General features: G+C 51.1%; 9 protein-coding genes across 9 annotated transcripts; 3 read left to right on the top strand and 6 right to left on the bottom strand.

Annotated features, from left to right (window-relative positions):
• Window positions 1–555: 555 nt before the first annotated feature.
• M406DRAFT_65847 (uncharacterized protein) lies at window positions 556–9453 on the bottom strand (the record flags this gene model as incomplete). Its single annotated transcript, XM_040924951.1, has 14 exons — window positions 556–1013; window positions 1079–1104; window positions 1175–1842; window positions 2057–2222; window positions 2339–3205; window positions 3251–3273; window positions 3325–3927; window positions 4019–4237; window positions 4427–6423; window positions 6470–6519; window positions 6555–7851; window positions 8007–8341; window positions 8472–9264; window positions 9369–9453. 14 exons carry the CDS (start codon window positions 9451–9453, stop codon window positions 556–558), a joined length of 7587 nt encoding a protein of 2528 aa, XP_040777642.1.
• A 1038-nt stretch (window positions 9454–10491) lies between these two features.
• M406DRAFT_287597 (NAD(P)-binding protein) lies at window positions 10492–12054 on the top strand (the record flags this gene model as incomplete). The annotated part of the gene is made up of 10 exons (XM_040918746.1): window positions 10492–10526; window positions 10599–10820; window positions 10898–10905; window positions 11002–11175; window positions 11247–11319; window positions 11413–11428; window positions 11502–11565; window positions 11640–11696; window positions 11766–11902; window positions 11977–12054. The coding sequence occupies 10 exons, from the start codon at window positions 10492–10494 to the stop codon at window positions 12052–12054; spliced, it is 864 nt and encodes a 287-aa protein (XP_040777641.1).
• A 199-nt stretch (window positions 12055–12253) lies between these two features.
• On the bottom strand, window positions 12254–13101 carry M406DRAFT_321320 (uncharacterized protein). The gene is made up of 4 exons (XM_040919491.1): window positions 13081–13101; window positions 12807–13016; window positions 12651–12707; window positions 12254–12586 (listed from the first exon to the last, which is right to left on the bottom strand). Exons 2-4 carry the CDS (start codon window positions 12906–12908, stop codon window positions 12308–12310), a joined length of 438 nt encoding a protein of 145 aa, XP_040777640.1. The 5' UTR covers window positions 12909–13016; window positions 13081–13101; the 3' UTR covers window positions 12254–12307.
• A 550-nt stretch (window positions 13102–13651) lies between these two features.
• On the bottom strand, window positions 13652–13912 carry M406DRAFT_58662 (uncharacterized protein). Its single transcript, XM_040924607.1, has one exon. It carries the CDS (start codon window positions 13842–13844, stop codon window positions 13671–13673), a length of 174 nt encoding a protein of 57 aa, XP_040777639.1. The 5' UTR covers window positions 13845–13912; the 3' UTR covers window positions 13652–13670.
• A 74-nt stretch (window positions 13913–13986) lies between these two features.
• M406DRAFT_254845 (NAD(P)-binding protein) lies at window positions 13987–15008 on the bottom strand (the record flags this gene model as incomplete). The annotated part of the gene is made up of 3 exons (XM_040916990.1): window positions 13987–14246; window positions 14330–14597; window positions 14730–15008. 3 exons carry the CDS (start codon window positions 15006–15008, stop codon window positions 13987–13989), a joined length of 807 nt encoding a protein of 268 aa, XP_040777638.1.
• Window positions 15009–15660: 652 nt separating this feature from the next.
• Window positions 15661–17531, bottom strand: M406DRAFT_287592 (FAD-binding domain-containing protein; the record flags this gene model as incomplete). The annotated part of the gene is made up of 4 exons (XM_040918745.1): window positions 15661–16018; window positions 16103–16482; window positions 16570–16969; window positions 17059–17531. The coding sequence occupies 4 exons, from the start codon at window positions 17529–17531 to the stop codon at window positions 15757–15759; spliced, it is 1515 nt and encodes a 504-aa protein (XP_040777637.1). The 3' UTR covers window positions 15661–15756.
• A 991-nt stretch (window positions 17532–18522) lies between these two features.
• On the top strand, window positions 18523–20180 carry M406DRAFT_355322 (NAD(P)-binding protein). The gene is made up of 2 exons (XM_040923138.1): window positions 18523–19779; window positions 19892–20180. Exons 1-2 carry the CDS (start codon window positions 18854–18856, stop codon window positions 20013–20015), a joined length of 1050 nt encoding a protein of 349 aa, XP_040777636.1. The 5' UTR covers window positions 18523–18853; the 3' UTR covers window positions 20016–20180.
• Window positions 20181–20650: 470 nt separating this feature from the next.
• On the bottom strand, window positions 20651–22856 carry M406DRAFT_53312 (uncharacterized protein; the record flags this gene model as incomplete). The annotated part of the gene is made up of 6 exons (XM_040924515.1): window positions 20651–21098; window positions 21241–21620; window positions 21687–21845; window positions 21933–21968; window positions 22057–22256; window positions 22442–22856. 6 exons carry the CDS (start codon window positions 22854–22856, stop codon window positions 20651–20653), a joined length of 1638 nt encoding a protein of 545 aa, XP_040777635.1.
• Window positions 22857–25042: 2186 nt separating this feature from the next.
• Window positions 25043–26430, top strand: M406DRAFT_231598 (uncharacterized protein; the record flags this gene model as incomplete). The annotated part of the gene is made up of 3 exons (XM_040915878.1): window positions 25043–25228; window positions 25596–26061; window positions 26234–26430. Coding segments are annotated over 3 exons (849 nt in total), but the record flags the coding sequence as incomplete, so codon positions are not given.
• Window positions 26431–27459: the final 1029 nt, after the last annotated feature.

The raw sequence follows: 27459 nt of genomic DNA, 5'->3' as shown, positions 1-27459 counted from the left end.
GCTGTGGAAGTTGGATTTCATTTGACTGGGCGCCGACAGTCTCTGAAGAAAATTGATTCCAACTCCTCCGTGTTTGTTTCGAGATACATGTAATGTTTGAAGAGATTTGTTCTCAAGCACGATATGAAGATGTCTTGAAAATTTATTGTCTACTTTCCATTGAGCTGTTAAAAGTTTGGATAGCTGGGCGGGAAACAAAAGTAGGGATTGGTATCTGCTTCTAACACGAAGGGGAAAATCGTCAAAAAGAGTTCAGCGTATTGATTAGCAAGAAGCATATGTGTGGCGGGATGATTTAATGCCATTAGAGAGATTTTCAGTGTTTTGCCATAAGATAGCTATCAGGGACCTCGGGTTCAATGTTGTTTGCATGTAAGTCTATATAACATTGACGTATACTAATGCTTCTTAGATATCCGTTACACAGTAAATTCAACTGATTGCCCTCAACACCACATATTTACAGAACAAGGGGAGTTTCCCTTTTCTCTCTCATTTTACCCTTCTTTCGTGTCATCATTACCACTATCAAACTTGATTAAGCGCTTGCATCTGTCAGGATTGACTCAATCTCTCTGCTATAGAAGTCGCGAGAGTGCTCAAAGTAGCATCCTGGCTGAGAATAGTAAGAAAAGGCATATCGACTTTGAAGGCAGTCCAGATCCAAGTTCGAAACTCGGAGGCGATCATGCTGTCCACGCCAAACTTGGCGATGGGCTTGTCGTCTTCGATTTTGTCGAGTGACATCAGAATCAAGGAGGAAAAGCGCTTGCGCAGCAGGTTCAAGATGGCCTCATGGAGAGATGGAGCGTGTGCCTCGGCCTGGATAGCCTTCTGAGCGGTCGCAGGCACGTCGGCATACCAGGCGGACCGGGCCAAGCTGCTGCTGCCGTTCTTCAGCGCAGCGTCTCCGTGTTGCTCTCTGCCGTCTCTGGCGTCTTGTTCAGCCGACAGGGCGGCAAACAGGATGGACGCCCGCGGATCATCCATCGAGGCATGGGTCACGTCAAAGCCTTCGTCCTTTAGACGCAGCACCCCGAGCGGCTCGAGCCCTGTGAGGATATGAGCGGAGCCTGACCACGCGTCTTGTTGAGCCAGCTGCTGCTGGCTTGTGCTGGCGTCATCGTCGTTGTTGTGGTCAGCGGAGAGGGCGAGGTCGATGGTCTGCAGAAACTCTGCCTCTGTCAGGGGCTGGATGCCTCGACGCAGAAGCAGGGCCTCGATGTCTGGGTTCTCGTGTAGATAGCCCACCTCGGAGATCATGCCGAGGCCGAGCGAGATGGCAGGCTTGCCCTGGGAGCGGCGCCACCTGGCGAAGGCGTCGAGAAAGCAATTGGCGGCGCAGTAGTTGCTCTCAGTGGCCGTACCAACGCTTCCAGACACTGAGGACATGAGTAGGAAGAAGTCGAGGGCGGCGTCGCGGCCTCCAGCCGAGAGGGCGTCATGCAGGTTCCAGGTGCCCGTGACCTTGGGCTGGATCCCCGTATGCCATGCCTCGCTGGTCATGGACGAGAAGAGAGCTTCGTGGAGGCCCATGGCGGCCTGCACCACGCCGCCCACAGGCTTGCCTGTCGCAATACAAGCCTCGACAGCGGCGTCGACGTGGGCACGGTTTGTAACATCGCCACGCACAACAGTCACGGTCGCACCGCCAGCCTCCAGGCGTCTGACCATGGTCTTGGCGCTTTGCTTGTCGGCGCCTGAACGACCGAGGAAGACAAAGTTGCGGGCGCCGCGAGACAAGAGCCAGCGACTGAGGCTGCGCCCCAAGCCGCCAAGGCACCCAATGAGAAGATAGGTCTTGTTCGGGTCCAGGGACGCGCTGTATCTCGGAGGAGCCAGCTGGAAAAGGTGACACAATGTTAGCAATGTTGCAATAAGTTATTGTATTTTGTAGATACATATTTCGATGGTTTTTTGAAAGGAAAGAAGAAACAAGAAAGAACCCAATTGTGCCCTTGGTTTCTTCTTCCCTTTTTTTTTTTTTTTTTTGAAGGGGGGAGGGGAGGAGGACGGAAAAGGTGCACCTGTCTGGTACATTCCAAGAGTTACTTACCGGAATAAGAGAATCCTCATTTTCAAAGGAAATGACAATCTTGCCGACTCTGTCCTGGGTGGAGAAGTAGCGATATGCCTGGACAATATTGGCTACATCAAAGACCGTCGAGGGCGGCGGCTGAATCTTGCCAGCACGGTATAACTCCACGACCTCGCTGCTCAGCCTGGAGAGAAGAAATGAAAGATTAACTCATGTTTCGGGTCATACATATAAGTATATATATATATATATATATATATATTCAACTGGGGTGAGGGAGAAAAAGAGGAGGAGACGTACTTAATCCAGACTTGGCGGTAGTGCTCGTCTTGATGCATTATCAAATCTGTTAGGTCAAAGGCGGTAAAGGTAGCATTGCGCAGGAAGACGTCCATATCCAGGCGGCCGCCGTTGACGAGATCCTGCTTGCCCACCTCGACAAAGCGGCCGAAGGGGGCGACACAGCGCCAGCTCTCATGAAGAAGGTCACCCACGAGGAAGTTGACGACCACATCAGCCATGCGTCCGCCCGTGGCCGTCCTCAGCCCTTCGACAAAGCCCCTATCTCGTGAGTTGAAGACGCGCTCGGGAGGGATGCCCAGCTCCTCGGTGATGAACTGCCGCTTGCTGGCCGACCCTGCAGTAGTGTAGACGACCGCACCGAGGCGATGTGCCAGGGAGATGGCGGCGAACCCCAGCGCGCCGGCACCACCATGGATCAGCACAGTCTCGCCAGCACGCAGGTGGGCGCGGTGGTCGAGGGCGTACAAGGCTGTGGCGTACACTGTGAGCATGGTGGGCATGACAGAGAACTCCTCTGTGTCGAGCATCTTGTGGGCGTCGGTGGCGTGCATGCGCATCGTCGTCGTGAGCTGGGCCGGTGCTAAGCCAAAAACGCGGTCGCCAGGTTGCAGGTGCGTTACCCCTGCGCCGACTGCGGTCACGATGCCGCTGAACTCATCCACCGTCGAGGCAGCCACCGTCTCCACGCGGCCACTGAGGGCATACACGTTCTTGGCGTTGAGGCTGACAGCCTTGACCAGCACGTCAACTGAGTCTGCTGGAAGAGAAGAGGAAGGTGAAGAGAAAGAATTCTCCATTGCTTGAAAGTGTATTGTGTCGGTGACGCCGACACGACCGATGGACAGCTTTGCAGGCCGAGCTCTTCTCAAGGGGGTGTGTTGGATGATTGATGAGGATGAGGATGGCGACGACGACATGAGCTCAGCGCCATCCTCATGGATGGTGCCATAATTGTAGTTATGATTATTATCATCATCATGAACATCTCGAGTGTGGCTGGACGAAGCAGCTCCCCCGAGACGCAGGCGGCGGTTGAATGTAGTATTCAGCACAGGATCGGGCGTGAAACGGCTGATGTAGACGAGACCGTCATGTTGCACATATTCGCTGTCGCCAGCTTCCAGTGTGTCTGTGCCTGCGTCCCTGGACAGCAGCGCTGCGAGCACGCTCACAATGTTCTCGCGCGTCGATGACATGTCCCACTTCTCAGGGGTGCCGATATCCAGGACCAGGAAACGAAGTGCTGGCTGTTCCAACATGAGTGCGCGTGCGAGGCCGTTGCAGAGCGTCAGGTCAGGCCTCGGCGCGTCTCCCAACATGTCTGCACCTGTGAGCCACAGCAGGGTGGTGACGCGCCCAGTGACATTGCGGAGATGGTTCATGTCGTCCTGGCTCATAGTGGCCAGGAATGGGTCTGCCATCTCCAGGAGAGAAACGCATATTGTGTCCTGGCTCAACGACGCCTGTCCGGCCTCCTCGAGCGGCACTACGTCCACCACAATGGATGTGCCGATTTGTTTCTGCAGCTGCGTCACCATGGCCTTTGCAAACTTCTCCGAGAGAGAACACGGGGAGGCTTCGCGAGTCTGTGCAAAGATGGTGGTTAATGAAGAAACAAAAAAAGAAAGGTCGTCAGCTTAGGGCAAGGGTGAGCTTCTCGTCTGTTTCGTTTCTTACCAAAATTACAAATCGCTTTCCTTCAAGGGACAGTACGCCTTTGCCTTCAGGACGGATTCCAAAGATCAAGTCGTATCCCAACTCGACCTTGTCGAACCCTGCCTTTTCCAAGACAGTGACACTGGCGCTTGTCTTGCGGGTTATGACCATTCCTCCTTGGTTGATGAGAGAAATAATTTCGTTAGGATGTCTCTCCCAATATTCCCGACTTTTCTTTCGCTATTTGTGTCGAGAAGAAAGAAATACAAATGTTAGCAAAATTATCATCATGATCATGATCATCATGAACTACCAAAAGACGATAAAATCCTCTTATGATGCATGCACAATGAGGAGAAGAGAGACGGAAAAAAGAAAAAAGAAAACAGAAAACAGAAGGAGGAAGAGCAGGCTCTGGAGAGTACGTACGCTGAGAAGAAGCACAACATCAAAGACAGCTCGCCCCGGAGTCTGGCCGTCATTATTATCTTCTTGATGTTCGCGAGCTTTAGCAACAGCAGCAGGCCCGTCGAGGTCTGGGAGGGTCGTCTTCCATGATTGATAACGCTGACACGCAGTTTCCTTGCCCAGCACCGCCATCCACTGTCTAGCCTTGCAAGTGCAATCCTCACCCAGCTCCAACACTTGCATGCGCGGGTTCCGGTGACCTGCTAGGTCCAGCAGTGCCGCGACCGCCGTCCCCGTTGCATTGTCGGCTAGATCTTCTGTGTCTGGGAGCGCACCCAAGAGCCTGTCCAGGGAGCCGGCGAGGTAATCACGCAGTCTCTTCGCTGAAGAACCGCGCAGGTGCGTCATGTCTGGCTTCCAGGTCACGCGCAGGCAGGGCTGGCGAGGGATGACGGACCCAAGGTCGAGATGAGGCATCTTGGCGCTGTAGTGCGACACGAGGACATCTTGGAGGTGGATGAGGGGCGCGGCACTGTGTGGATGGCGGAGGGTGGCATCGACGCGGTGGGTCGACACGCCTGTCTTGCGGGCGCGTGCCTGGATCATGCTTTGAACAGGTGGAATGGCGTCCTCCTCGCTGCCACTGCTACCAATGCCACTGCCGCCGCAGTCACCATGGATCCAACATTCTCGGATAGAAATGGGAAGATGTGCACCCAGGATGCTCAGGTCCCCGCCGGCTGTGGACATGATACCTGCCTGGATGCAGGCATCGATGGTGATGGGATGGATGGCATCCTGTTCACGCTCCTGCTGGCTGAGGTGTGCATCTGCTGGTACACGCTCCTCGTTCTGAGGCCTGAGAAGGGTAGTAGCCACGAGGATTTCAGGGGAAGCGGAGGACTTGTTGTTTTTGTTGTCACCATTGTCATCAAAATCATCAGTGACGACGCCAGTGATGGACTGGAACCAAGGACCGAGGCACAACCCCTCCTGTTCGAACTTTCGATAGTACAGTGCGGCTGATCCAGTGGCTCCCTGCTCTGTGCCGTGTCCTTGCTGCTGGTGCTGCTGTGTTGTGGCAGTGTCTTCTACTAATGCGGCACTGCTGATATCGCTCTCGGCCTTGTGTGGCTGGATGCTTCCGGCGCAGTGCACCGTTGCCTTGCCCGCCACCCAAGACGAGATGGAGAAGTCGTACCAGCTGGAAGACATGGTGGTCGAAGACAGAGCACGCGGCGAGATGACAGTGTGTAACTCTACTGTGTGGTTTTTGTCTGTGTTGTTGTGAGAACTGTAGTGGTTCTCGTTATCATCTTCGTCATCAGGCACCACGAGCGCAGTGCTGATGCTCACGTTGCGGAACTCGAGCCAGCAAGGACGTCGGAATTTATCATTCTTGTCGTTATTCTTGCTGTCGGCGTTACTGCCAAGATGCAATGCCTGTGACAAGCCCTCGATGGTCATGGCGAGATAGCCCGCTGCTGGAAAGACAACCTGTGTCTCGACCTTGTGGTGACGCAACCAGGGAATCTCCTTGATGCTCAGCTGGTTTTTCCATTGCCAGTCGAGGCCGTTGCCGGCCACACGGAGCGAGCCCAGAAGAGGATGGCGGGGGAACGGACGGTTGCGCATCTCGATGCTGGTGCGGGACTCGGTCCAGAGGAGACCACCAGAATAGTCCCATGGGTAGGGAGGGAGACTGACGCGCAGATCAGAGTCTCGTTGATGTTCTTTTTGTTGCTGCTGCTTATCTAGGAATGCTGGTGATGGCGATATGTGTTGCCAGGACAGGTTTGTGCCGTGGAGGAAGAGGGTGCCTGCGAGCTTCTTAGCCGAGAGCTCTGCGTCCTGACCTCTGAGGAGAGCGCACGAGTAAGGGAGGGCAGCCTCGTCACGGCCCATGTGGCGGCGTATCTGCTGCAATGGTCCCTTGAGCGCACTGTGCGGGCCTATCTCGACCAGATGGAGAAGGCCGTTTTTGCCTCCTCCTCCTCCTCCTCCTCCTCCTCCTCCTCCTGCAGTTGCTTGTCGCTCCTCGACAAAATTCGTCATGTTCTGTACCGCTCGCCAGAACTGGACCGACCTCTCGAGGTTGGCCCTCCAGTACTGAGCTGTACTTGCTGATTTTTGGTCCAGGATGGTAGACTCTTCGTTGTTGCCGCCGCCCTTATCGCTGTCAACATCCACAGATGAGAACATGGATATGGTTGCGTTGTTCTTCTGTTGCTTCTGCTCTGCTCTTGAGCCGAGATATGGTGCGAGTAATTTTTCATACAAGCCGCCCACCTCTCTCATCATAAAAGAGTGGTATGCCCTCCCTCCTGTCTGCAGCTTTCGGGCAAACTTGTTCTGCTCCTGAAGCTTGACTAGGAGACGCTCGATCCCCTCGGAAGAACCGCTAAGCGTGACGCTGTCGGGCGCGTTCACACAGGCAACACTCACACTCTCGTCCAGACCGCTGTCCCGCACGAGCTGCGAGGCAGCCTCGGGGCCCATACCGGCCGCCAGCATCGCACCTTGACTCTGCAATGTACCAACCGCCAAGCCCCTGAAAAACGCAACCAGAATGGACTGGTCGGCGTTCAGGAGCCCTGCTGCGTAGGCAGCGGCAATCTCGCCCGAGGAGTGGCCCACCACAGTTGTAGGCTGAACCCCCCAGGCAGCCAGCATATCGACCAGGGCGATCTGGAGGGCGGTGCAGACTGGTTGGCTGCGGACGACGTCATGAATCTGGCTGGACGCGGGCGGGTCAAGGAGTGTCTGCTCGATGGTCCAGTCCGGAGCCTGCTCCCTGGGCAGTCTTTGCAGGACACTGTCGAGGCTGCGGATGGTTGTACGAAAGATCGTGCTCATCTCCAGCAGCTCCTTGCCCATGTTAGCCCACTGCGCGCCCTGGCCAGTGAAGACAAAGCCAAAGGGTAGTAGGCCGGAACTGTTGTGACCTGTGACTTCTGGTGCCTTGATATGATGGATCATCTCATCTTCGCCACCGTCGCCTCTCATGGTTGCCTGCATATTGACCAACAGGGCGTGTCGAAAGTCCATGTGAGACCTGCGCTGGCTGAGAGTGTAGGCTATATCCTGCAGCTTGTGCCCGACAAGCGGATGATCTGTCTTGTCCATCTGCGTGAGGACTTCGGTGATCTGGCTTACGCGGGCATCTAGAGCCTGTCTTGTCGCCGCTGAGATAGGAAGCAGTATATGGCGGTCAGATTTTTGTTCCTCTCTTTTGTCATCATGATTTTCTGACGGCACAGCAGCAGCACTTATGCGGGCTGGCAGCACATCCTCCCGGAATCCTCCGAGGTAGCTGTCCGTTGACTCGAGAATCAAATGCGAGTTGGCACCGCCGTAGCCAAATGAGTTGACACTGGCCCTTCGAAGTGCCCTCGGCCAGGAAGTAGGCTTTTGGACAACTAAAAGATTGCGGGCATCGAGTTGCACTACAAAACGGCAGGCATTAGTAAATGTATACCTCAGAGCGAAAGAGGAAGAACAGGAGGCACAAGGACGGTGAAGAATGCAGCACAATAAAAAAAAAAAAAAGTCTCCTCTTTTTTCTTCTTCTCCTGATACAATGAATAAATCGTCCACTTACACTTTGGATTCCACTTCTTGACATCACAGGTCGGGGGGATCTGACCCTTTTCCAAAGCCAGCGCAGCTTTGATGATGGCCGTGAGCCCGCTTGCAGCCTCGCTGTGGCCAAAGTTGGGCTTGGAGGCACCGATCATCAGCCGGGTCGCTCTTTTTTGTGCAAAACACCGCGCTACGGCTTCGACCTCAATGGGATCACCAATTGGCGTTCCCGTGCCGTGGAACTCGACGTAATCTGTGTCCAGAACATCGAGCTTCGCCGTCGCATACGCCTTGTTGATGACGGCCGCCTGGCGGTCTGCGTTGGGCTGCGAGATCCCAGACGTTCTGCCATTTCTGTAGTGCTCATAACCATTTGGTTAGCACATTGTGTCTGATCATTCGCTCATGACCGCAGTTAGAGAGGGAAAGGGAATGAGGAAGTGAGCAAGAAAAAAGGAGGCAGAAAGAGAGGCAGAATACTCACGCATTGACTGCAGTGCCACGAATCACGGCCCAGACTTTGTCCCCATCTTGTAGAGCTGCAGACAAACGCTTGACATAAATTGCATTGACGCCCTCGGCCCGTGCGTACCCGTCTGCTTCGGCACCAAATGTATGGCACGTAGCAGTGGGTGATAGGAAGCCCGCCCTCGACGTTCCCAGGCATTGATCCGGCGACATGATCAGGTTGGCGCCTGCAACGATGGCTCCGTCGCACTCGCCGCCAAGCAAGGCCTGGACGGCATTGTGGAGGCAGTACAGAGACGACGAGCATGCCGTATCCAGGACCTGGCTGGGCCCTTGTAGGTCGAACACGTAGCTGACACGATTTGCCAGCAGACTGGTCCCAACCCCAACGGCCGTGTACCGCCCGATTGTGTCCGGGTCTTTCAACTGCATTGTCGCGTGATCGACCGTGAAGTTGCCGACATAGACTCCCGTGTTGCTGCCCGCCATGTCATGCAGCGTAGCCCCAGCGTGTTCGAAGCACTCGTAGACTACCTCGAGCAGCTTCCGCTGCTGAGGATCCAGCCCTGCCGCCTCGAGGTTGTGGACACCGCCCAGGCCGCCAAAGAAGCCCGCATCGTACTGTCGCACATCCTCTTGGAGAAAATATCCGCCTGGGACATTCATGACCCCGGCACGATTGGCATCGGGATGATACCAGCCCGAAAGGTCGAAACGGGACTGCGGTACTGGGCCACTGTAGCACTGTTTGTTCAACAGAGTGTCCCAGAGCTTAGACGGCGAGTCGACGCCCCCTGGTAGGCGGCATGCTGAAATGGAAGAAACGTATGAGCTTCGAAAACAACACAAACGCAAAGCAAGGGAGAGATGCCAGTATTATTGATTGGTTCTCCATTCATGAAAAGACACGTACCCATTCCTACTATACACACAGGGTCGTCGTCATTGTTTTGGATATGAGGTTCTGGCTCACGGTTGTTCATCTTGGATGAACTCATCGTGGTTCCGTTCTGCAGGTCTCCAACCTCATCGTTCTTTGTCCCTTCATGGACTGCAACGTATTTTAATCCCATGACGAATACATAGGAGGCATGAGATCTGAATGTGTGAGGAGAAATGAAGAAGAGGAGGAGGAGGAGGAGGAGGAGGCAGAACAACAAGAAGAAGAACAAGAAGATGGAGGGCGGGGAAGGGAAATGAAGAGAACAGTGATTGAACTGATTGCCAACGATATAAAAGTAATAGTAGCGGCCGCCGTTGCGCATTTTCTGTAGTGTTCTGGTTCTGAGCAATCATATTGAATATTTGATTATCGAGATATTATTCACATGGCGAGTTCTACAGGGTTCCTTTAAGCATATCACACAGCATAAAGAGTCAGGGATCCATTGTGTTGACGAAGTGGCGCAACTCATATCACATGCACCTCAAAGTACTCTCTACATTAGCCCTTCTTCCAAAAGTAATACAAGTACACCACTCAGTACATGACATGCTCTAGTACATGTACTATGTAGTAATAGTGGGCTGCATCTTGATATGTCTTGCAACATCCGTGAAGAAGATGGAGAAAGAAGAAAAAAAGACAGCGTCGCATCCAAGCGGCACCGTTATCCATGAGCTAATGACGAAGGAACCGACATGCACCAACTAAGCCCCTCCACCTGCCCCTCCCCCCACACCAACCACCCAATCGTTGCGGCGTTTCCACGGAGGACGTTCCTCTTGTGTAGAATTAAACAAGTATCCGCAATTCATGTCAGCTTGTAAGCGTCGCTAGAACTCAAAGCAAGGTTTAGTACTGTGGCCGTGTGCTTGCGTGTGCCTGCGTGTGCTTGCTCTCGGCGTGGAATCCTTCACCGCGGCTGAATGGATGTCCGGCTACTTGCCTGTCATCAATTAATAATAATGAACAAATTCGTTGCTGTCTTTTTTCGGTTTCCTTGGCCCCAAAACGCAATTATGCCCAGACGCAGCCTCTGCCTCGGCTACGAGTGTGAGTGATCGTTCATACACAACGCTGGCGGCTACGAAAAATGGCTCAGAGAAAGAAGTTTGCTCTTGTGACGGGGTACGTGCTTGGCTTTTGTGGTTGATTATGCCCTTTATCAATGTCATCTGTGCTAATAGAAGAGAGTTCAAGCTGTGGCCAGGGAGGCATCGGGGAAGCACTGGTGAAAGAGTACCAAACGCATGGCATCTCCGCCATTGCCACTGTCCTCCCATCCGAGTCGAGAGTGCATCTGACCGAAGCTGGCATCACTTGCTTCTCGCTCGATGTTACCAAGGAAGAGTCTGTAAAAGAACTCAAAAAGATTGTGGCCGCTATCACGGGCGGTCATCTCGACATTCTTGTCAACAATGCGTTTGTAGCCTCCAGGCAACTGAAGCTCTCGAATCAAACATACAAGCTAATCATTGACATAATGACCCGAAATGTAGAGGCATAGGTGAGCAGCCCTCTCCTTCACCTGGCTCAAGATTGGTTTTTTCCCTTCCTTTCGTTGTTCCCTTCTCTTCTGACAAATGACCGACCGCTTTTCCAGCGTACACAATGACAGCCATCGACACAGATGTCAAAGAGGTTCAGTATATGTTTGACGTCAACATCTTTGGTCCCATGAGAATGGTCCGCTGGTTCCATGACATGCTTATCAAGTCCTCTGGCACTATCGTCAATATTGGATCGGTCGCCGGCATTTCTCCCTATGTCTATGGATGTGAGTCTTATTTCCTGCTGCTTCGCCATGCTAAACCATATCGGGTCCGAACTGACAAGCCGGCGTGTCAGCTTCGTATAATGCCACTAAGGCAGCGCTCCACCACTGGTCGAACACTCTCCGGGTGGAGATGGCGCCATTGAAGTAAGGAACTCGAATCACTGCTGCGCTGCTGTGATAAACTTTGCAAGTATATCTCTGCTAACGCCAGGATTCCTTTTTCTTCTGTGTGAATAGTGTCAAAGTCTTGACGGTAAGTGAGGCAAATATAGTCGTTTCTGGACAAAATTCAATACAGCTGCTGACTGATGACCACACAATGAAAGATTATATCTGGCGAAATCGGAACAAATATTCTGAAAAGAGACACGTCGAGAGAGCTTCCCGAAGGTGTGTACAGCTCTATGAGTAGCAATAGAATCTACCTGCACTTGGGCATTGTTGCTGACTCTGAAATATCACAGGCTCCTACTTTGCCCCACTTTCGGAAGAGTTCAAAAAACACGTACAGAGGATTCCAAGTAGGGTACCCGCCCAAGGTCTCGTGATAAATTCATTTTTCGCTCAGTATATTGATACATCTCTCAAAGACACTACAAACCGATTCGACTACGCCAGCAAAGTTGTTGCCGAGAGTATCAAATCACAGCCTACAACCTGGTTTTGGTATGGGAAAACTACGCTTATTGTCCGTTTCTTGGACACTTTCCTTTGGAGGAGGGTCTGGGTATGTGCCCCTCGTAGTCTTTCTATTGTATCGCAATGTCTCTGTCAAAAGTCAGTCAGATTAATAGCTTCTAGGACTACATGTTTTGGAACACGTTCAATTTTGCAAAACTGCAACGCGTTTCTCTCGAGGCCAGAAAAAAGATTGATTGATAATGAATCTGAAATTGGTGAATTTCTGTTCAACTGTCTACCGTTCGTTGAGAACTCAAGTTTTTATGTTCAAAACAAGAGTCTCTAGTCTTCAGCTACATACATATTGTATACAATTTTGTTGATTGAAAGTCCTCTTTCCGCTATATTCTGTCACCAAATCTGATAATGTAGATGATGCACCCATGTGAAGCTTTATAGAATGTTGGCAATTGTCGTAAATACTTGTCTATTTAAGTGTCGACTCAGGACTTCAACGTCCCTGATAGTATGGAGCCAGATCACCCAAATCCTCCACTGCCTCCTGGCCGTTAATAATGATAGGCTTGCAGTCAAGCAAAACCCACAACATGCGGCCTGGCAGAGTACCGTTGCCAGTCAGATTTCGCCAAGCATGCATAGCCCCACGGTTCACGCAAAAATCGCCCTGGCGCATAACACGTTTCTCTCCAGAGTCCAAAGTCAATTCAAACTCGCCCTCGATGACAACACCGTAGTCCAGAGAAATTGCTCGGTGAAGAGGAGAGGAGACCTTCAACACGTCAGATTCACGTCAGATTGATTTGAGTGTTTAAATGACTGGATGCTTTACTTACCCCCGGGCCAAAATCTACCATTCGCACAACGGTACCATTGTGGTAGTGAAGAGGAGGCTATTTGGATGTCAGGACACCTCATGCAGAGGAAACAAGCAAAGGATCAAGATAGTGGGAGAAGAGGCTCTGTGATTATGCATCATGATTTATAATTACCTCTGCACCCTTTGCTTTGGCAACGTCAATATCCCCTCCCATGTCCACTGGGGACTCCTGGGTAGAGTACAGGATATTGGCGATGGCCTCTTCTTCACCCATGACGCGATGATGGTCGCCGCAGTCTGTGGAGAGGAAAATGCCCTTCCCTTCGGTGTTGTGGCCTGTAATGTACCGCACCGTCCGGCGAAGGCCTGCGGCCGGGAAGCCATGCGTAACGTACCCGACGCCCAGGCCGGTCTTTTCTTGTTTCGCGGGCTCAGGAGTGGCAGCCATTGTGGTATAATGTTGTGATCAATGTGTGTGTGTGAGAGAGAGAGAACAAGCAGAAACAGAGGAGGCAGGACTGGTCCCAAGAACACGAAGCCAGGCGAAGTTGGCTGAGAGAGAAGATTGGCCCCCTAGGACCAATGTCACAACAAGAATAGTTTGCCACATCTAATTATCCCCGGAAGCCAAATGTGCTCACCCCTCCCTTTCCTTTCTTTTCCATTTCCATCTCCCCTCTCCCTCCAGCCCCCAAATTGGCTCAGAACATAGAATCAAAAGTCAAAGTACTTGTGGGGACCGATCCTTTCGAGGCCAAGCCCGTGATCACGACCTGCATCTCTGATAGAGCAAAGGAGCACCCACAATCGAGGGTACAATGGTACACATTCACATCATGACCAGCGTACACAGTACTTCTGATCTTGATTGTTACTAGTGGCCTAGATCCCAAAGTTTGCCTTCTCGCGTAATATTTTAAACCCTAGTAAATTTATGCTGGGGCCACCGATTGCAGCAACGCGTGCTGAGATAATACGCACTATACAGAGGAAATGAGCCAGCGAACTGCATATCTTGCCGAAGGATTCAATAATACTACAGTGGTCGGGCTTGATTAGGGCTCCGTTGGGGATCAATAGGCTTATCACTACATACATTGTGTGATGACTTCGTCAGCACCTTCTGGGCACTAATTTGAAATCCTTCCGAAGTGGAAGCGTAGGCCATGACCGCCAACCAGAACCCTTCATCAAATGCAGTCAGCAGCATTTAGCATTGTTCTCACGGAGCGTTGTGCCAAGACTGCGCTTAAGCCCACTGTTTCCTCCAATCCCCACCCCCCACTTCACCCCCACCCCGTCTCACCCCGTCCCCACTCCTCGCTAGCCAACGAGCCCCGAACCTTGTCCAATCAGGCGCTCAACGGACTCAACATCGTGCCGCCATCCATGACCAAGGCGGAGCCCGTCATGTAGCTGGATTTAGGGCTGCAGAGAAACAAAACGGCGTCGGCAACCTCGTCAGTCAATGCCATGCGGCCCATCGGCACAGCAGCCTTGATCGCATTGCCGAGCCCTGGCACCTGATCTACCGCTCGCTGTACCATTGGAGTGTTGACCCAAGAGGGGCACAGGCAGTTAACTCTGATGCCGTACTTGGCATTATCGAGAGCTATGAGTAGGCGAGGAGTTATGGTTAGCATTGGGTTTTTCTCTTGTTCCTCTTTTAGGGTTCAACCGCAGGAGCAAACATACCGGCATTCCTAACCAGCCCCAGCACCGCATGCTTGGACGCTGTATATTGTACCATCCGAGGCTGGGCTCCAAACGACGCAGCCGAGCCCATCAAGACAATGGCCCCACGCGTCATACCACGTCCTGGGGACGCAGTATCGATCTGTCTCGGCTCTTGGGCCTTCATAAGCGCCGAGATATGCTGCGTAATGCGGAAGCTGCCCGTGACATTCACATCCATGAATCGGCTGAAGTCAGCCACGGACGCCTCAGCAATCTCAAGTGCGACCTCGATCCCAATCTGCATTTGGAGAGAGTCAGCATCTCATAGCATCTGCCAAAATAGAAATGGAAAAAATGGACAGAAAGGGAGAGGGGCTTGCTCATAGCAGTAAACGCCGCCGCCCTGCGTTACACTCACTCCTGCGCTATTGACACAATAATCGATGCGTCCGAATTTCTGCAAGGCGTTCTGCACCATCAAGCTGACGGATTCCTCTGACGTTACATCGACATGAAGGGCCTCGGCGTCAAATGTACCCGCATCTCTAGCCGCCGTCTTGCACAGCTCGACCACTGCCTGGGCCGCTCCGATATTGATGTCGGCTACCAGGACACCCGAGGCACCCTCTCTGGCGAAAGCAATGGCGCATTCCTTCCCGATGCCACTGCCTGATAATGATAATAGTGGATGATGCATGTCAGCACTGGTTTGACTGGGATGTAATCGCCGCGGGGTGGGGCAGGCAATGAAAAAACTGACCTCCACCGACAATTAGGGCATATCCTTCGATCTTCATGTTGGATCCAGCCACTTGTCGGCTATTTACTAGCAGATACGTATTTGGGCTGTATACGCACTTATACTTTGGGGGCCAAAACGGGGGCCAAGAAACGGGGGCCAAGAAACGGGGGCCAAAAAATGGAGGCCAAAAAACGGGGACGTCGTCAAGTTGTCGTTGTTTGGGCTTGATCGTGTGCGAATGCGAGTTCAGAGAGGAATTCGTACAATTTATAGCCAAATGGGGCAGGACGGGCTTCTATGTACACGCACGTGAAAGGAACAGTTGAGTAGATAGTCCAATCCAGGATCCCATGACAAGCATTATTCAAATATCAGAATGTATTTGCTTGTAATGGGGTTTCATGGTGTTCGAGTTTTTTTTTTTTTTTTTTAGTTTTTTTTTTTGGTTTATAAGAATATAATTAGTCGAACCGCTCCATCTCACTTAATGAACATTTACGATTGCGCTTTGATGTATCGGCAATGATTGACTTTATAATGTTGGTAACAATGATGTACAAAGACCGTCACTCGTCACAAACAAATAAATTCAGACACACTCGAGATTATAAAATATGATTAGTTGTTATTATTTAAATAGACACTAATTACAACAACACATAGTCTACTTGGCCAAGGCTAAAGTTGACCGTGTACAGTGCTACTAGGGGTACGATGCGGGAATAGGATTGTAGTAGGAAAAGACATGATCAGGATCCCACTCAGCCTTCAGAGCTACCAGTTGAGGCAGTTTCTCTTGGCTGTACCACGCCTCAGGCGACTCATCCCCGTTCGCATAATTGACGTAGCAAGCGAGGCTGTCGTACCCCGATGTCGCAACGAGTATGTCTCGAAGTTCAGGGCCAAGATCAGCCACAGCCTCCTGCGCGCCGCTGTTTGGGTCTTCCCAGTTGAAGACGAAGGCACTGCAGTTCAAGAAAAAGTTCAAATGTTAGCAACGAGTGATGACTTGGGCATAGCGAACACAAAGAGATAAAAGACAAACGTACACATGACCCAAGGCGTCCCTCCAAGGATACGCCGTGCTGTTGTGGGGAACGGCGTTTTGTGCTATGTTGGAAAACGTCTCGACCTGAATCGTACTTCCACGCGTGTCGGGGATGGTGTTGTAGAGGTTTGTCAGCTTCTCGAATACGGTTTGATAGGTCGAGGCCGAGTAGTTGCGAAAAGTGACACCAAAGTAGTCGATCGTCTGGTTCTTTTGGCAAAGAGCTGCGTTGATCTCGCCAAAGCCCTGCGCCGATAGGATCTCATTCCAGGGAACCATAGTGGTCGAGATGGTGGTAGGGTTCAGGGCGTATACCGGAGCCAGCAACTCCCGACCCTCTTCTTCAGAACCCATGAAGACCCAGTCACCCAAGACATGAGGCTGATAAATTCATAGCGTCAGTACCATCATTATACCAAGTTGGAGCTGTCGTGCAAGCTCAAGACAAAAGAAAAAGCGCGCACTCACCTGGTTTGTTGTGGTGTCCCAGCCCATAGAGGTGATTTGAGCCAGATTTGCAGGCAGTGACCCGTTGGCTTGGTAAGATTCGACCAGTTCAAAGTAGGCCAAGCTCATGTTGGGCGGCAACAAGAGATCTAAAAGCATGACCTCTCCACGGTCTTCTGGGCTGTCGGCGATCCTTTGCAGCTGGTATGTGGCAGATGTGACGATGCCAAAATTGTGGCCGGCACCACGGATGGCCCAGAACAGGTCTGGATAGGAAGTATTGGAGACGTGCAACAGCCGCCCGTCGGCCGTGACGAAATTGACCGACAGCAGAGCATCGATTGTCAGGCCATATTTCCCCGTGTAACGACCAATGCCGCCTCCAAGGGTTATGCCCAACACTCCTGGACACGAACAAGTGCTTTCCTCTGGAAAAAAGGTTCTCTCATCAGTTCTTGCTCTTCTGTAATAGATGATCTGTGTGTTGAGGAGGGTTGGTTGTTGCTGGACAACTTACGCATCTCGAATCCGGCATCGTATATGGGATCCAGGATGTCATTTACAATAACACCGGCACCAATGGTCAATGTAGCGTTGGTGTCATCAACCTCCACTGTATCGAGTTGACTCAGGTCGATCTCCAGGCCCTGATCCAGTGCTTCCAGAGTGGTGGTGAAGCCATGCCGGCCCCCAGTCGCCAAGAAGGGCAAATTGTTCTGCCTGGCGAGCTGTACGACCTGGGCCACGTCGGCCTCGGTCGCGGGGCGGATGGCTCCAGCGAACGACGGAGCATCAAAGAGAGTCCATCTCTCCGTTAGGTTGGCAAAGCTGGTGTCGTTGGGGAGCACCAGTACCGTATTGACGTCCCATTGATAAGAACTTTGGTCGAAAATGGCACTGAGATTGGCAGCAGTGGTACCAGCAGCAGCGGCAGCGACTTGAAGGAGGCTGAGCCAAGACCAAACTATCCCTGTCAACTGCATTTTTGCGTTAGACCTGAGACTCCAGACGTCGCAAAGAGATTGTTCAGGAAGGGGGTTTTTTCTGCTGCTTCTTCTCTCTCTCTCTCTCTTTCTCTCTCTCTCTCTGTATGTCTCTCTTTTTTCTCCCTTTCTCTTCTGATTAGTGACCAAGTGGCTCCCTAGCTTTCACTTATAAGGCTCACATTTCGATACGTGGGGAATCCCCCAGATCATCAAATTTCACCTTGTAAGACCGCCATTAGACAAGGGGTTAGGGGCGGTCAGCCCAGCCAGCAGGATTCAATCGGTCAGAATTTTATTTAGAAAGAGATACTTCCCTATGCAAATTAGATCCGCAAATTTTCCCTCTCGCACAACTTTGTTGTTGCCTAGTACGAATAGCATGAACGGACTACCAGCCTCACTCCACACCACGCGCATGGTCTCCGTTTCCTCCGTCTCCCTCTCCTTGATGATATTACGCGGGTATACTATGTATAAAATTGAATCCCGTGACTAGCTGAGATTGTACTATAGTACAGAGTAATCACAAGTAGCGCAGGAGCGGCGGGTCTGAGCCAAATCCTTCTGCGGAACCGTCCATTGCCGTGGATCCGCTATCGTGCATGTCTTTTAGCTCGACGTTGGTTCCAACGGTACTAGCCCTGTTCAGTCAGAAAGGTACCATGGACTTTGGAACTGGAAAACGCCCCCTGTCCCAAATCACTTGGCTGTACCAAGTATCGCTTTGGCCCCCAAGTTGCATGCTCAGGGTTTACGACGCGATGCAGCACCGCCTAGACCACAACATGCTGTACCACTGGACTAGATTCCAATGGTTGACATGTCGGTGTATATTTTGGGCGCGTTCCCCGGACACGTAGCAGCATGCATGGGTTTATTCTAGCATAATCTCAGCCGCTTCCGAACCCCGCCTACCCCATTCAAACATTTTGATTCCCCTCTTCTTTTCCCATTGATGCTTTGGAGCAGAGCAGACCTATGAAGAAGAGAACAAACGAGAGATAAAACAAAAGTAGCAGAGAAAAGGAAAAGAAACAGAAAAGAGAGCAAATCGAAAAACCCAAACAGAGCTGCCCCCTTCCTTCACCTGTTCAATCATCCCCCAAAGGTCCTCATTCTCATCCTCAACTCTCTCAAGAGGGCTCTTTATTACGAGTAATACCCGTCTGCGCTCAACAAAGAGACTGGTTTGACAAGAGCTTCCTTAAGGATCTCCCGTCTCCGCTTTCAGTCTGCTGTGTTGTAAACGCTATCACCTGATTGTTTTTCTCTTCCACACCACTCTTTCCCCCTAATTTTTTACCAACACCAAAAGAAACATGGCGCAGTCTAAGTATGACTATACTCCCGAGAAATTCGCGACCTTTCCTCAGTGGGCGCGGAGGCAGTTGTTCGAACATCCCCGCCCTGTGACCGGTGTCGACCTGTCGGGCAAGACAGCCATCGTCACAGGTGCCAACCAAGGCATCGGCTTTGAGATTGCCGATCAGCTCATCACCCTGAACATCAGCAAGCTCATCATCGGCGCCCGCGATGAAGCCAAGGGCCAGGCGGCTGCCGACAAGCTGAAGGCCCAGCACAAGAGCGCGAAGACCGACATTGAGGTCTGGAAGCTGGACATGCTCGAGTACGACAGCGTCACCAGCTTTGCCACGCGCGCGAGCCAGCTAGAGCACCTCGACCTCGTCATCCTCAATGCTGGCATCTACAGGATCAAGTTGACCATCAACCCCTCCACCGGCAATGAGGAAGACATACAGACCAACTACCTCTCCACCGTCCTGCTGACAGTGCTGCTCCTGCCCACCTTGCAGGCCAAGAAGCGCTCGCCTGAGTCGCCGGGTCGCCTGACCATCGTCTCGTCCGACACGGCCGGCATGACCCACTTTGTCGAGCGTGACGCAGACCCGCTGCTGGGCGCCCTTAAGGACACCAGCGGCAAGTGGAAGTGGGACATGCAGGAGCGCTATGGCACGTCCAAGCTGCTGGGCCAGCTGTTCCTCACCGAGCTGGCCAAGCGCGTCCCAACCTCGGTCGCCATCATCAATGCCGGCTCGCCCGGGCTCTGCGCCGGCTCTGGCCTGTCCCGCGATGCTGCCGGCACCTTTTTGCGCTTCCCCCTGGCCATCTACTTTGGCATCTTTGGACGCAAGTCCGCCGTCGGTGCCCATGTCGTCCTCGACGCCGCTCTCAAGAAGGGCGAGGAATCACACGGTGAAGTCATTGACTTTGACAAGATCAGGCCGTACGTTCCTTGTCTTCTTCTTCTTTCCCCCACCCCACCCCACCCCCAATCATATTATATTTCTTGTTATGATGGCGCGGCAGATCTCGCTAACAAGGCATCCTGATTCTAGAAAGGGCCCGTTTGCGTATTCGCCCAAGGCTCAAGAGGTGACGGAGCGTTTGTGGAGAGAAACCATGCAAGAACTCGCCTTTGCCGATGTTCAGACCATTGTCCAGAACCTCAGCGCCAAATAGCCTCGTGACTGATAGGACCGTCAGGCTTCTGGTTTGTGTGGAAAAGTTAAGGCACATGATATGTAATTATTTACGACGACTGGTTTGCAGAGCTGCAAGCATGCTGCTTATAGTTATGGAGTAGAAAGTTTGCCAACATTAATCTTCACTTGATATCAAAACTCGCTCCTTCTTGTGGGCCGTCGCTTGTTAGAAAACTTATGAAATGATGTATTGGTCCCTGGCGCAAGCTTGGATGCGATTCAAAAGCGTAACTGAACTTACAGTTACTGCGTTGCAGTAAGTCCGATTTTCTGAGCGAAAAAGGATTTTCAAAAGTGGGCTCAAAGAAATATATCTCGCGATGCGTATTACTATTGTCAAGGGCAGACAAACAAAGTCTCTGAAAAGTATGCATACATTCCTAGAAATCTACTCTCATAATCTCTACTTGGCAGTTTTGATTGTATCGTTGCAACAGCTTCCTAGAAGCCATCTTTCCACCTCGCTAAAAGAGTCAGTACTTAAATTATGGACACACAATGGCAGCATCCTGGCTTGATCCAACTCGGCATCCTCAAAGTCCAAGTGCAGAAGCACCAGCTTAGAAAACTGTCTCCCTCATTACTTATGTGAAGAGTGTTCACCAGCTGATTCTACACCACTCTAGGCATGTCTGGCGGCATTCCCTTCCACTGCAAATTCTCGTCGAGGAATTCCTCAGCCGCCTGGTTCCACTCTGCGCGAATCTGCCGCGCTTTATCAGCAGTCCTGGGGGCAATATTGGCCGGAAAGGGAGCAGGCATGACAAACAGGCCAAACTGTAAGTTTTCCTTGTCTGGGACGATCTCAAGTCCGGTCTTGTCGTCAATAGCCCGATTAAAGTCAAACGCCCATAAGAGGCGCGACATGACCAGGAAGAGATTTTGGTCGACCAAGTTCATGGCCAGGCACATGCGACGGCCGAAGCCGAAGCCAAAGTGGTCCCGCTTGCCCACCTCCTCATTGGTAGCTGACTCGTACGAAGTGGAATCGTCGTTGGCCCAGCGTCCCGGATCGAACCTGCGCGGATCAGGGTACCGCTTTGGGTCGTTATGGAGGGCCCTGGGGTGGGAAAAAGGGCTCGGTCAGTATTGTATTTGCACTGAAAGGTACTACGGATCAAATAAAACTCTTTCAAAGGGGGGTGGGGGGAGCGAGGAGAGACAGAAAAGAAGGAGGGGCGGTCGGGGTGTGTGAGGCTTACCAAACATTGTAGATGATGGTCGTCTTTTTGGGAATCCTGTATCCTGCATACAGTTCCTCTTCATCGGCCGAGTGAGGGACGCCCAAGATGGTTGTCGGCATCCAGCGTAGACTCTCCTTGATGCAGCCGCGAATGTATTTGAGGTCATTCCAGTCCTCGATACGAGGCATGCGATCACCACATACGCGGTCGATCTCGGCCTGGGCGGTCTTGGCCACTTCGGGGAAGATCACCATGGCCTGGACGAACCCAGTGATGGTGGCCAAGGTCGTTTCCATCGCCGCTTGAAGGAGTGAGCCCGAATAGTAGGCCATGAGTTCGGGCGACACTTGCTCCTGCTCCTTCTTCTGTACTTCGATGAACATGACAGTAGCACACGGCTATCCCCGTCGTCAGTAGCAGCTCCAATATGAACTAAGGTGTTGTAATGATAGATGTGCTCTTACCTCGGTAGTGCCTGCCCGCATCTGAGTCTCTACATCTTGATACAAATCCACAAATAGCTTCTTTTCCTGCTGGTGAAGCTCCCACCCACGCTTTCGGCCGGGCAGGCAGAAATCCGGCAGCCGCCTTAGAAGGGGAAAGATATTCAGGATATGCGCTGTCTATTTTGGGGTCAGTGACAAGGAACGAAACAGGCATCCAAGTAGTCACTATGTGTGCATGCTGTGTGAGACATGAGTGTAACCTACGGGGGTGGCAGAAACCTTGGAGAACTCTTCAAAATGCTAATTAACGGAGCAAATGTGGGAGGAACTCGAAGTCAGCAAAAGACCCAAATGAGCTGCAAGCATCAGATGTGGTCAGAATACGCACGTAAACAATCTTCTTCACTAATGGGTGATCATGGGTCGGCGTTCGGAAACCGTAAGTAATCTGGGTGGAAAATGAAAGAGAAAAGCGTTGCAGATGGGTCATGAAATCCTCAGGCTTCTCCAAGAGACCCAAGAGCAACGCTTTGCCCTCCAAATACTGGTATGACAGGTATGTTTTCCTGACGACATCCTCAGCCAGTACTCTGCGTGCAAGCTTCCGTGCAAGCTTGAGATGCCATGAATATTTCTGTAGAAAAAAATAATTAAGCCAAAGAAACTCATCACATAAATCGGACATTTCTCTGTCTCTTTGTTGATTCGTTTTTCTTCACGATGACGGTGACCAAAAGAAGCTAGCCTGCTACAGCTTGTTTCCAGAGACCAACTGTGTGAACCTTTGGGGATATAAAAAGCAGGACATGATGAACAAGTACTTACCATGAAGATAACGCGCAGGCCGCCACTGAGGACGTCATGAGCCATGTAGTGATCTGGACGGGATGAGAAGTTGGTGCCACGCTTGACAAGTAGATCTCTGATCTGTCGCTCTTCGGAGAGGACAATGGCGGGCTCGTTTGGCCCCAGCATGAGAGTGTACATTGGTCCATATTCTTCTGCCCATTTCAGCATCTGCTTGTGGCCCGTCTCCAAGCTCAGCTGGTGAAGATTGCCGAGAATGGGTTTCGTTGGCGGTCCTGGGGGGAGGCCTTTGGGAGGACGACCAAGTTGCCTAACACGGTGGACGAGCCAGAACAGCCCACCAAAAAGGGCCACGTAGAAGAGGAGAGTGACATTCAACATTGTGACAGGTATGGTTGCAGATTCCAACGTAAGAAAACTGCTCGGTAGAAGGGGAAGATACGAGAAATAATTGGCAGAAGACTGACAGATGGATGTCGTGAGCAGTTTGCAGAAGGTCACTAGTACATATATGATCTCTTTTCCTACTTGTTGTACAAATAATAGGGGGTGGGTTGACCACTACTACTATAGCGTCGTCAACCTGACCTAAGTTAATTTTGAGAAAGCCTTTATCACTGTGAGAAAAGCCAATGCCGCCGCTGGACCGACTGTTCCATGGATGACAAAATCCTCCATTACCAGTATCTTACGATTCACGATTGGTGATTTCCCCTTTGAAACACTAATGCAAGTTCCGGGCCAGAAGAAAATAAAAGAGAGACATAAAAAAAATAATAGAAAAAAGGATTCCTCGCAGTGGAGAATGTCCCCATCATGAGGGCGGCTGAGAGTGAGACTTGGGCACTGCGGATGTTTCTTTGGATGTACCATCGTAGGAGACCTTGTGGACTGCTACATTGACTGCTACCGGTGCTCATTGCCCTCCAAGGAAGGTGGTCTCGGGTCGGACCCACCATCTCGCATAGACCTGTGAGGCCAATAGACCAGTGGGTCGCTTGTATGTAGGGCTGACAACTGAGAAAACCCAAAAATACTTCCTGAGGAAGTCCAGGAGACTTTCGGCTGACCTCCCATGCGGGTCTGTCTTCTGCCCCGCCAATGAGGAGGGATCTCAACTGACCATCACTCACTCTGGGAGATGGTAGGATTTTAGCAAGCACCCTGTAGACAAGCTTTTTCTCAGCCCCGAACCTAACCTGGGCTGCCAAACTGGCAGCCTAGGTTGCGTGATCACATCTCGGTAAATATGTATGTATTGGATGACAGGCATAATAAGCTGAGAAAGCTATATAGTACATAGCAGTGCTCGTGAGAACGTCACAGCTATTACCCTGGGACCTAATTAAGTACTATTGTAATAAATATATTTGCTTTATACTGCTTTAATGAATATTTCATGAGGAAAACATGGAAGTAATATAATACGTCTCCTATCCTTGACTTCAAGTGGTGATTACTGCACAATTCACCAAGGCTTTGGTAAAATCGCAAAGTTCAATACTATGCGAAAACATCAAGTTGAAACAATCACAGTATTATACGTTAGAGCAAAGAATTTGGACAACTGTAACAACTTGAAGAAAGAACCAAGCTGAATATTGAGACAAAGAGGAGGGGGAGGGGAAAGGTGAAGACTTGTGTGTATGTTACGACGAGCAGTCAAAAAAAGGGAAGAGTGAGGGACTGATTTAGTTGTACTGTGTACCGCGCTACGAGTGCACGTGGGTATTCAGTTGTACCGCGGTACGAATGCACGTAGGGACTTAATCACACCGTGCCATCCATCTGTTGAACCTTGCATCTGACCTTGCATACAGACGAGATCCAACGTGCATATTGCGATAACTTACCAAGTATCGCTACATTCCTCCGAAGACCTGAACGTAACAGATAGCACTGAGCCAATGTGGGGGACAAAAGGAGAGGTTGGACAAAGTCCTATGTGGGGAAAACCGGACCTGTTGTCCCAAAGCAAACGCTTCCAGATACTACATAGTACTGACCCCATACATTTCTTGTCGTTGATGTTATCGTAAAGTTTGAATCCTGCCAAACCATCGAATTGGCCAAGAGAACAAAATACATACGCATGTATTTATTTGGCTCAGTACTTACTTCAATGTACATGCCATAAGTAGGTAGGTTATCGTAGTAGGATCGGGCACATCCTTGCTGTCTTACCACACCTCAGTGAAAACGAACATAGTAAGCTGCCTGGCTGCTACCTAACTATTTTGCTCACTAAGAATAGGTACCCAGTACCCCACTGGAACAACAAGGTTGCGAATCCTGAGAATCCTGCATTGGACCATGCCATCCTACTTCCATCGTGCAGCCTCATGCTATGATTGCTTGGTCACGAGGCGCATTCTTTCGCCTGCAGCTGCAAATCGCTGGACAATCTGCATGACAGCAGTGAGATAGCTTAGTGTGTTGTCATTCAAAACCAACATCATCAGCCCGAGCTGCTTCTACGTCTCGATACTGTCATCACTCGTCCCCTCATCAATTTCTTGGGTTTTTTTTTTTTTTTGTGATCACACTCCCTTGTCTTCAATATGGCTTCCTCGGTCGATCCGTCGACCCTAACTCCGGAATATGTGGCCACGAATGAGGCGCCCGAAGTGCTCCGAATTCTGACCGTCATGACTGCTATTTCTACTCTCTTTTGCGGGTTGCGCATCGCAACTCGCTACCACCGGTCTGTCGAGAGCATAGGTCTCGACGACTGGCTTTTGGTTGCTGCCGTTGTTAGTACTACCCGGCCTCTTTAAGTCTCCAAGTCGCTCCTTGTCACCATGGCAAAGAAACCACTGCTAGTGATTCAGAACTAACTCGGCTCGCCGTGTTTGTAGGTCTTCAATTGGGTTCTTTACGGATTCGCTGTCAACCTGCTCATCATAAATGGCGGTATCGGAAGGCACTTGATTGTGGTGGAGGAGGAGAACCCGATGCTGTTCCAGAACGTGTTACTTGTGAGAACTTCCCCCGCAGACCCCTCCCCCATTTCAGCTCTGGAATGTCTGATCGAGACAATGCTACTTCAATCATCTTTGGAATACCCTACACAGGTGAAGAACTATCAGAACACGGCGAGGCTAACTACCATATGTATAGGGTCTCTATGTAGGCGGATTTATCTATCCGACCGTTATTGCGACGATCAAGGCCAGCGTCCTGGCCATGTACTATCGCATCTTCCCCACCAAATTCATCAAAACGGGCGTCATCTGCCTGGGAGTCTTCACAGCCGCCTGGTGGGTTGCCGTCGTGCTGGTGACCATCTTCCAATGCAACCCCATCTCCGCAGCCTGGGTTCTCGAGCTACAGCCCTCTGTAAACCCTACCTCCAAGTGCATCAACAACAACGCCTTTTTCATTGGAAATGCCGTGCCGAACATCTTCACAGACCTGTGTATCATGTTGCTCCCCCTGCGAGAGGTCTACAAGCTGCATATCAGGACATCACAGAAGATTGCACTGGGTGGTGTTTTTCTGCTGGGCATCATGGTTATCGTGAGCAGCACTCTCAAGCTCAATGTGACTGTGCAGCTGTTCAGCGAGGAACATGCCGACTATACTTGTAAGTTGTTTTCTCGCCGCCACGCCGCCACGCCGCCACGCTTCCCCCCTCCCCCCCCCCCGGGGGGTTTTTTTTCTTGTCTTTTCTTTTGCTTCTCGTGACCATTGTTTCACCGTTGCGTTGCATCATCGTGTTCATAGCTAGTGCTCGTACTAATACCAACATGTTCTAGACGGTCTGAAGGACTTCATTATCTGGGCTATGGTTGAGACCGCCGTGGGCATTATCTCTGCTTCGTTGCCTCCACTCCGCCCTCTCCTCAATGCAGGACTACGCACACTCGGAATTTCTCGAAACACCTCCAAGAACCGGAGTGGCAGGACAGACCTTGTGACTATCGGCGGTGGTAGCGCCAAGAAGTCGTCCAAGAGCAATGGCAGCACTCTCGTCAACACTCTACCGGGCGCCGACGACCTTGGTATGGGCTCATTCGAGCAACTTCGCGACGACCATGACTACGAACTCGGTCGCCCTGTTCATCAGTGGCCGAGGGCTTATCACTCTGGGGTAAGCACTACAGTAATTGGCTGAGACTTAGGAATGGTGTTCAGGGGTAATTTGTTTCTGAAATTGTATAACCGATATGTAGTAAAGAGTTACCAAGACCGATAACGAACATCGAAGAATTTCAAGATGTGTTTATGTTACAAGACCTCTTCGGAGTCTAGAACCAATGAAGAGAATAGATCTTCATTGTGTCAAAGTTTCTCCAAAATTTGTTGTACATTACGGGATAATTTAGCATGTGGTTTCACATGAAAAAGCATTCGAGCCCAGCGAATCATGAAAAATAAGGGAAACCAACAGCTTGGTGATGTTTGCCTCTGGTCTGGAGATTTCCCAGAACGTTTGAACGACTTCGGCCACCGCCTGTACCCTGAAATGTGGTGAAGTCCGGGATAAGGTGATTCGCGTGAACTCGTTGCTGCACTGTTCGTCACCCCATTGTTGGTCAAGGAGGGGTAGAGCGGCGATACGGCCGTAGAACTATAGTATGGAATACAACATTGTGAATCATAATACTCAGCATGTTGATCGAGTGAGCCAGGTACTTGATTCTTATGAGGCTGTCTAGAGACATGGTAACTACACTGGCCTGGCTACCTTCGCCTTTGCGGTCATACAAGACTTTCGTGCAAAACATTTGTCCATGCCCAAGAGAAATTCTCTGGAAACGAAGTGCAGAGCAGCCCGAAAAGACTTCTTCGCGTCGCCCCCCCCCCCCCCAAAAAAAACCTATCAAAAGAATGAAAAGGAGTTCCTGCAATATGCGCCTTACTGAGCTACATTGATACATTGGCCGTGCACCGGCTAATTTTCTTGGATATTCAGTCTCTTCCAAATATTGTGAATAACTATGACTGCTGTTGGAGTTTTGACAGAATGGCTTTGAAAGGC

Source organism: Cryphonectria parasitica (assembly GCF_011745365.1).
Source record: "Cryphonectria parasitica EP155 unplaced genomic scaffold M406scaffold_3, whole genome shotgun sequence".
In the NCBI taxonomy this organism is placed as follows: domain Eukaryota; kingdom Fungi; phylum Ascomycota; class Sordariomycetes; order Diaporthales; family Cryphonectriaceae; genus Cryphonectria; species Cryphonectria parasitica.
This window is presented reverse-complemented; position numbering and strand designations above follow the sequence as displayed.

Coding starts and splice junctions, on each gene's coding strand:
- M406DRAFT_321320 (XM_040919491.1), bottom strand. CDS start 12,908: ATGGGTGAAGAAGAGGCCATCGCCAATATCCTGTACTCTACCCAGGAG. Junction 12,708..12,806: donor CCAAAGCAAAGGGTGCAGAG/GTAATTATAAAT, acceptor ACATCCAAATAG/CCTCCTCTTCACTACCACAA. Junction 12,587..12,650: donor TGGTAGATTTTGGCCCGGGG/GTAAGTAAAGCA, acceptor GACGTGTTGAAG/GTCTCCTCTCCTCTTCACCG.
- M406DRAFT_58662 (XM_040924607.1), bottom strand. CDS start 13,844: ATGCTGCTGACTGCATTTGATGAAGGGTTCTGGTTGGCGGTCATGGCC.
- M406DRAFT_355322 (XM_040923138.1), top strand. CDS start 18,854: ATGGCGCAGTCTAAGTATGACTATACTCCCGAGAAATTCGCGACCTTT. Junction 19,780..19,891: donor GACTTTGACAAGATCAGGCC/GTACGTTCCTTG, acceptor TCCTGATTCTAG/AAAGGGCCCGTTTGCGTATT.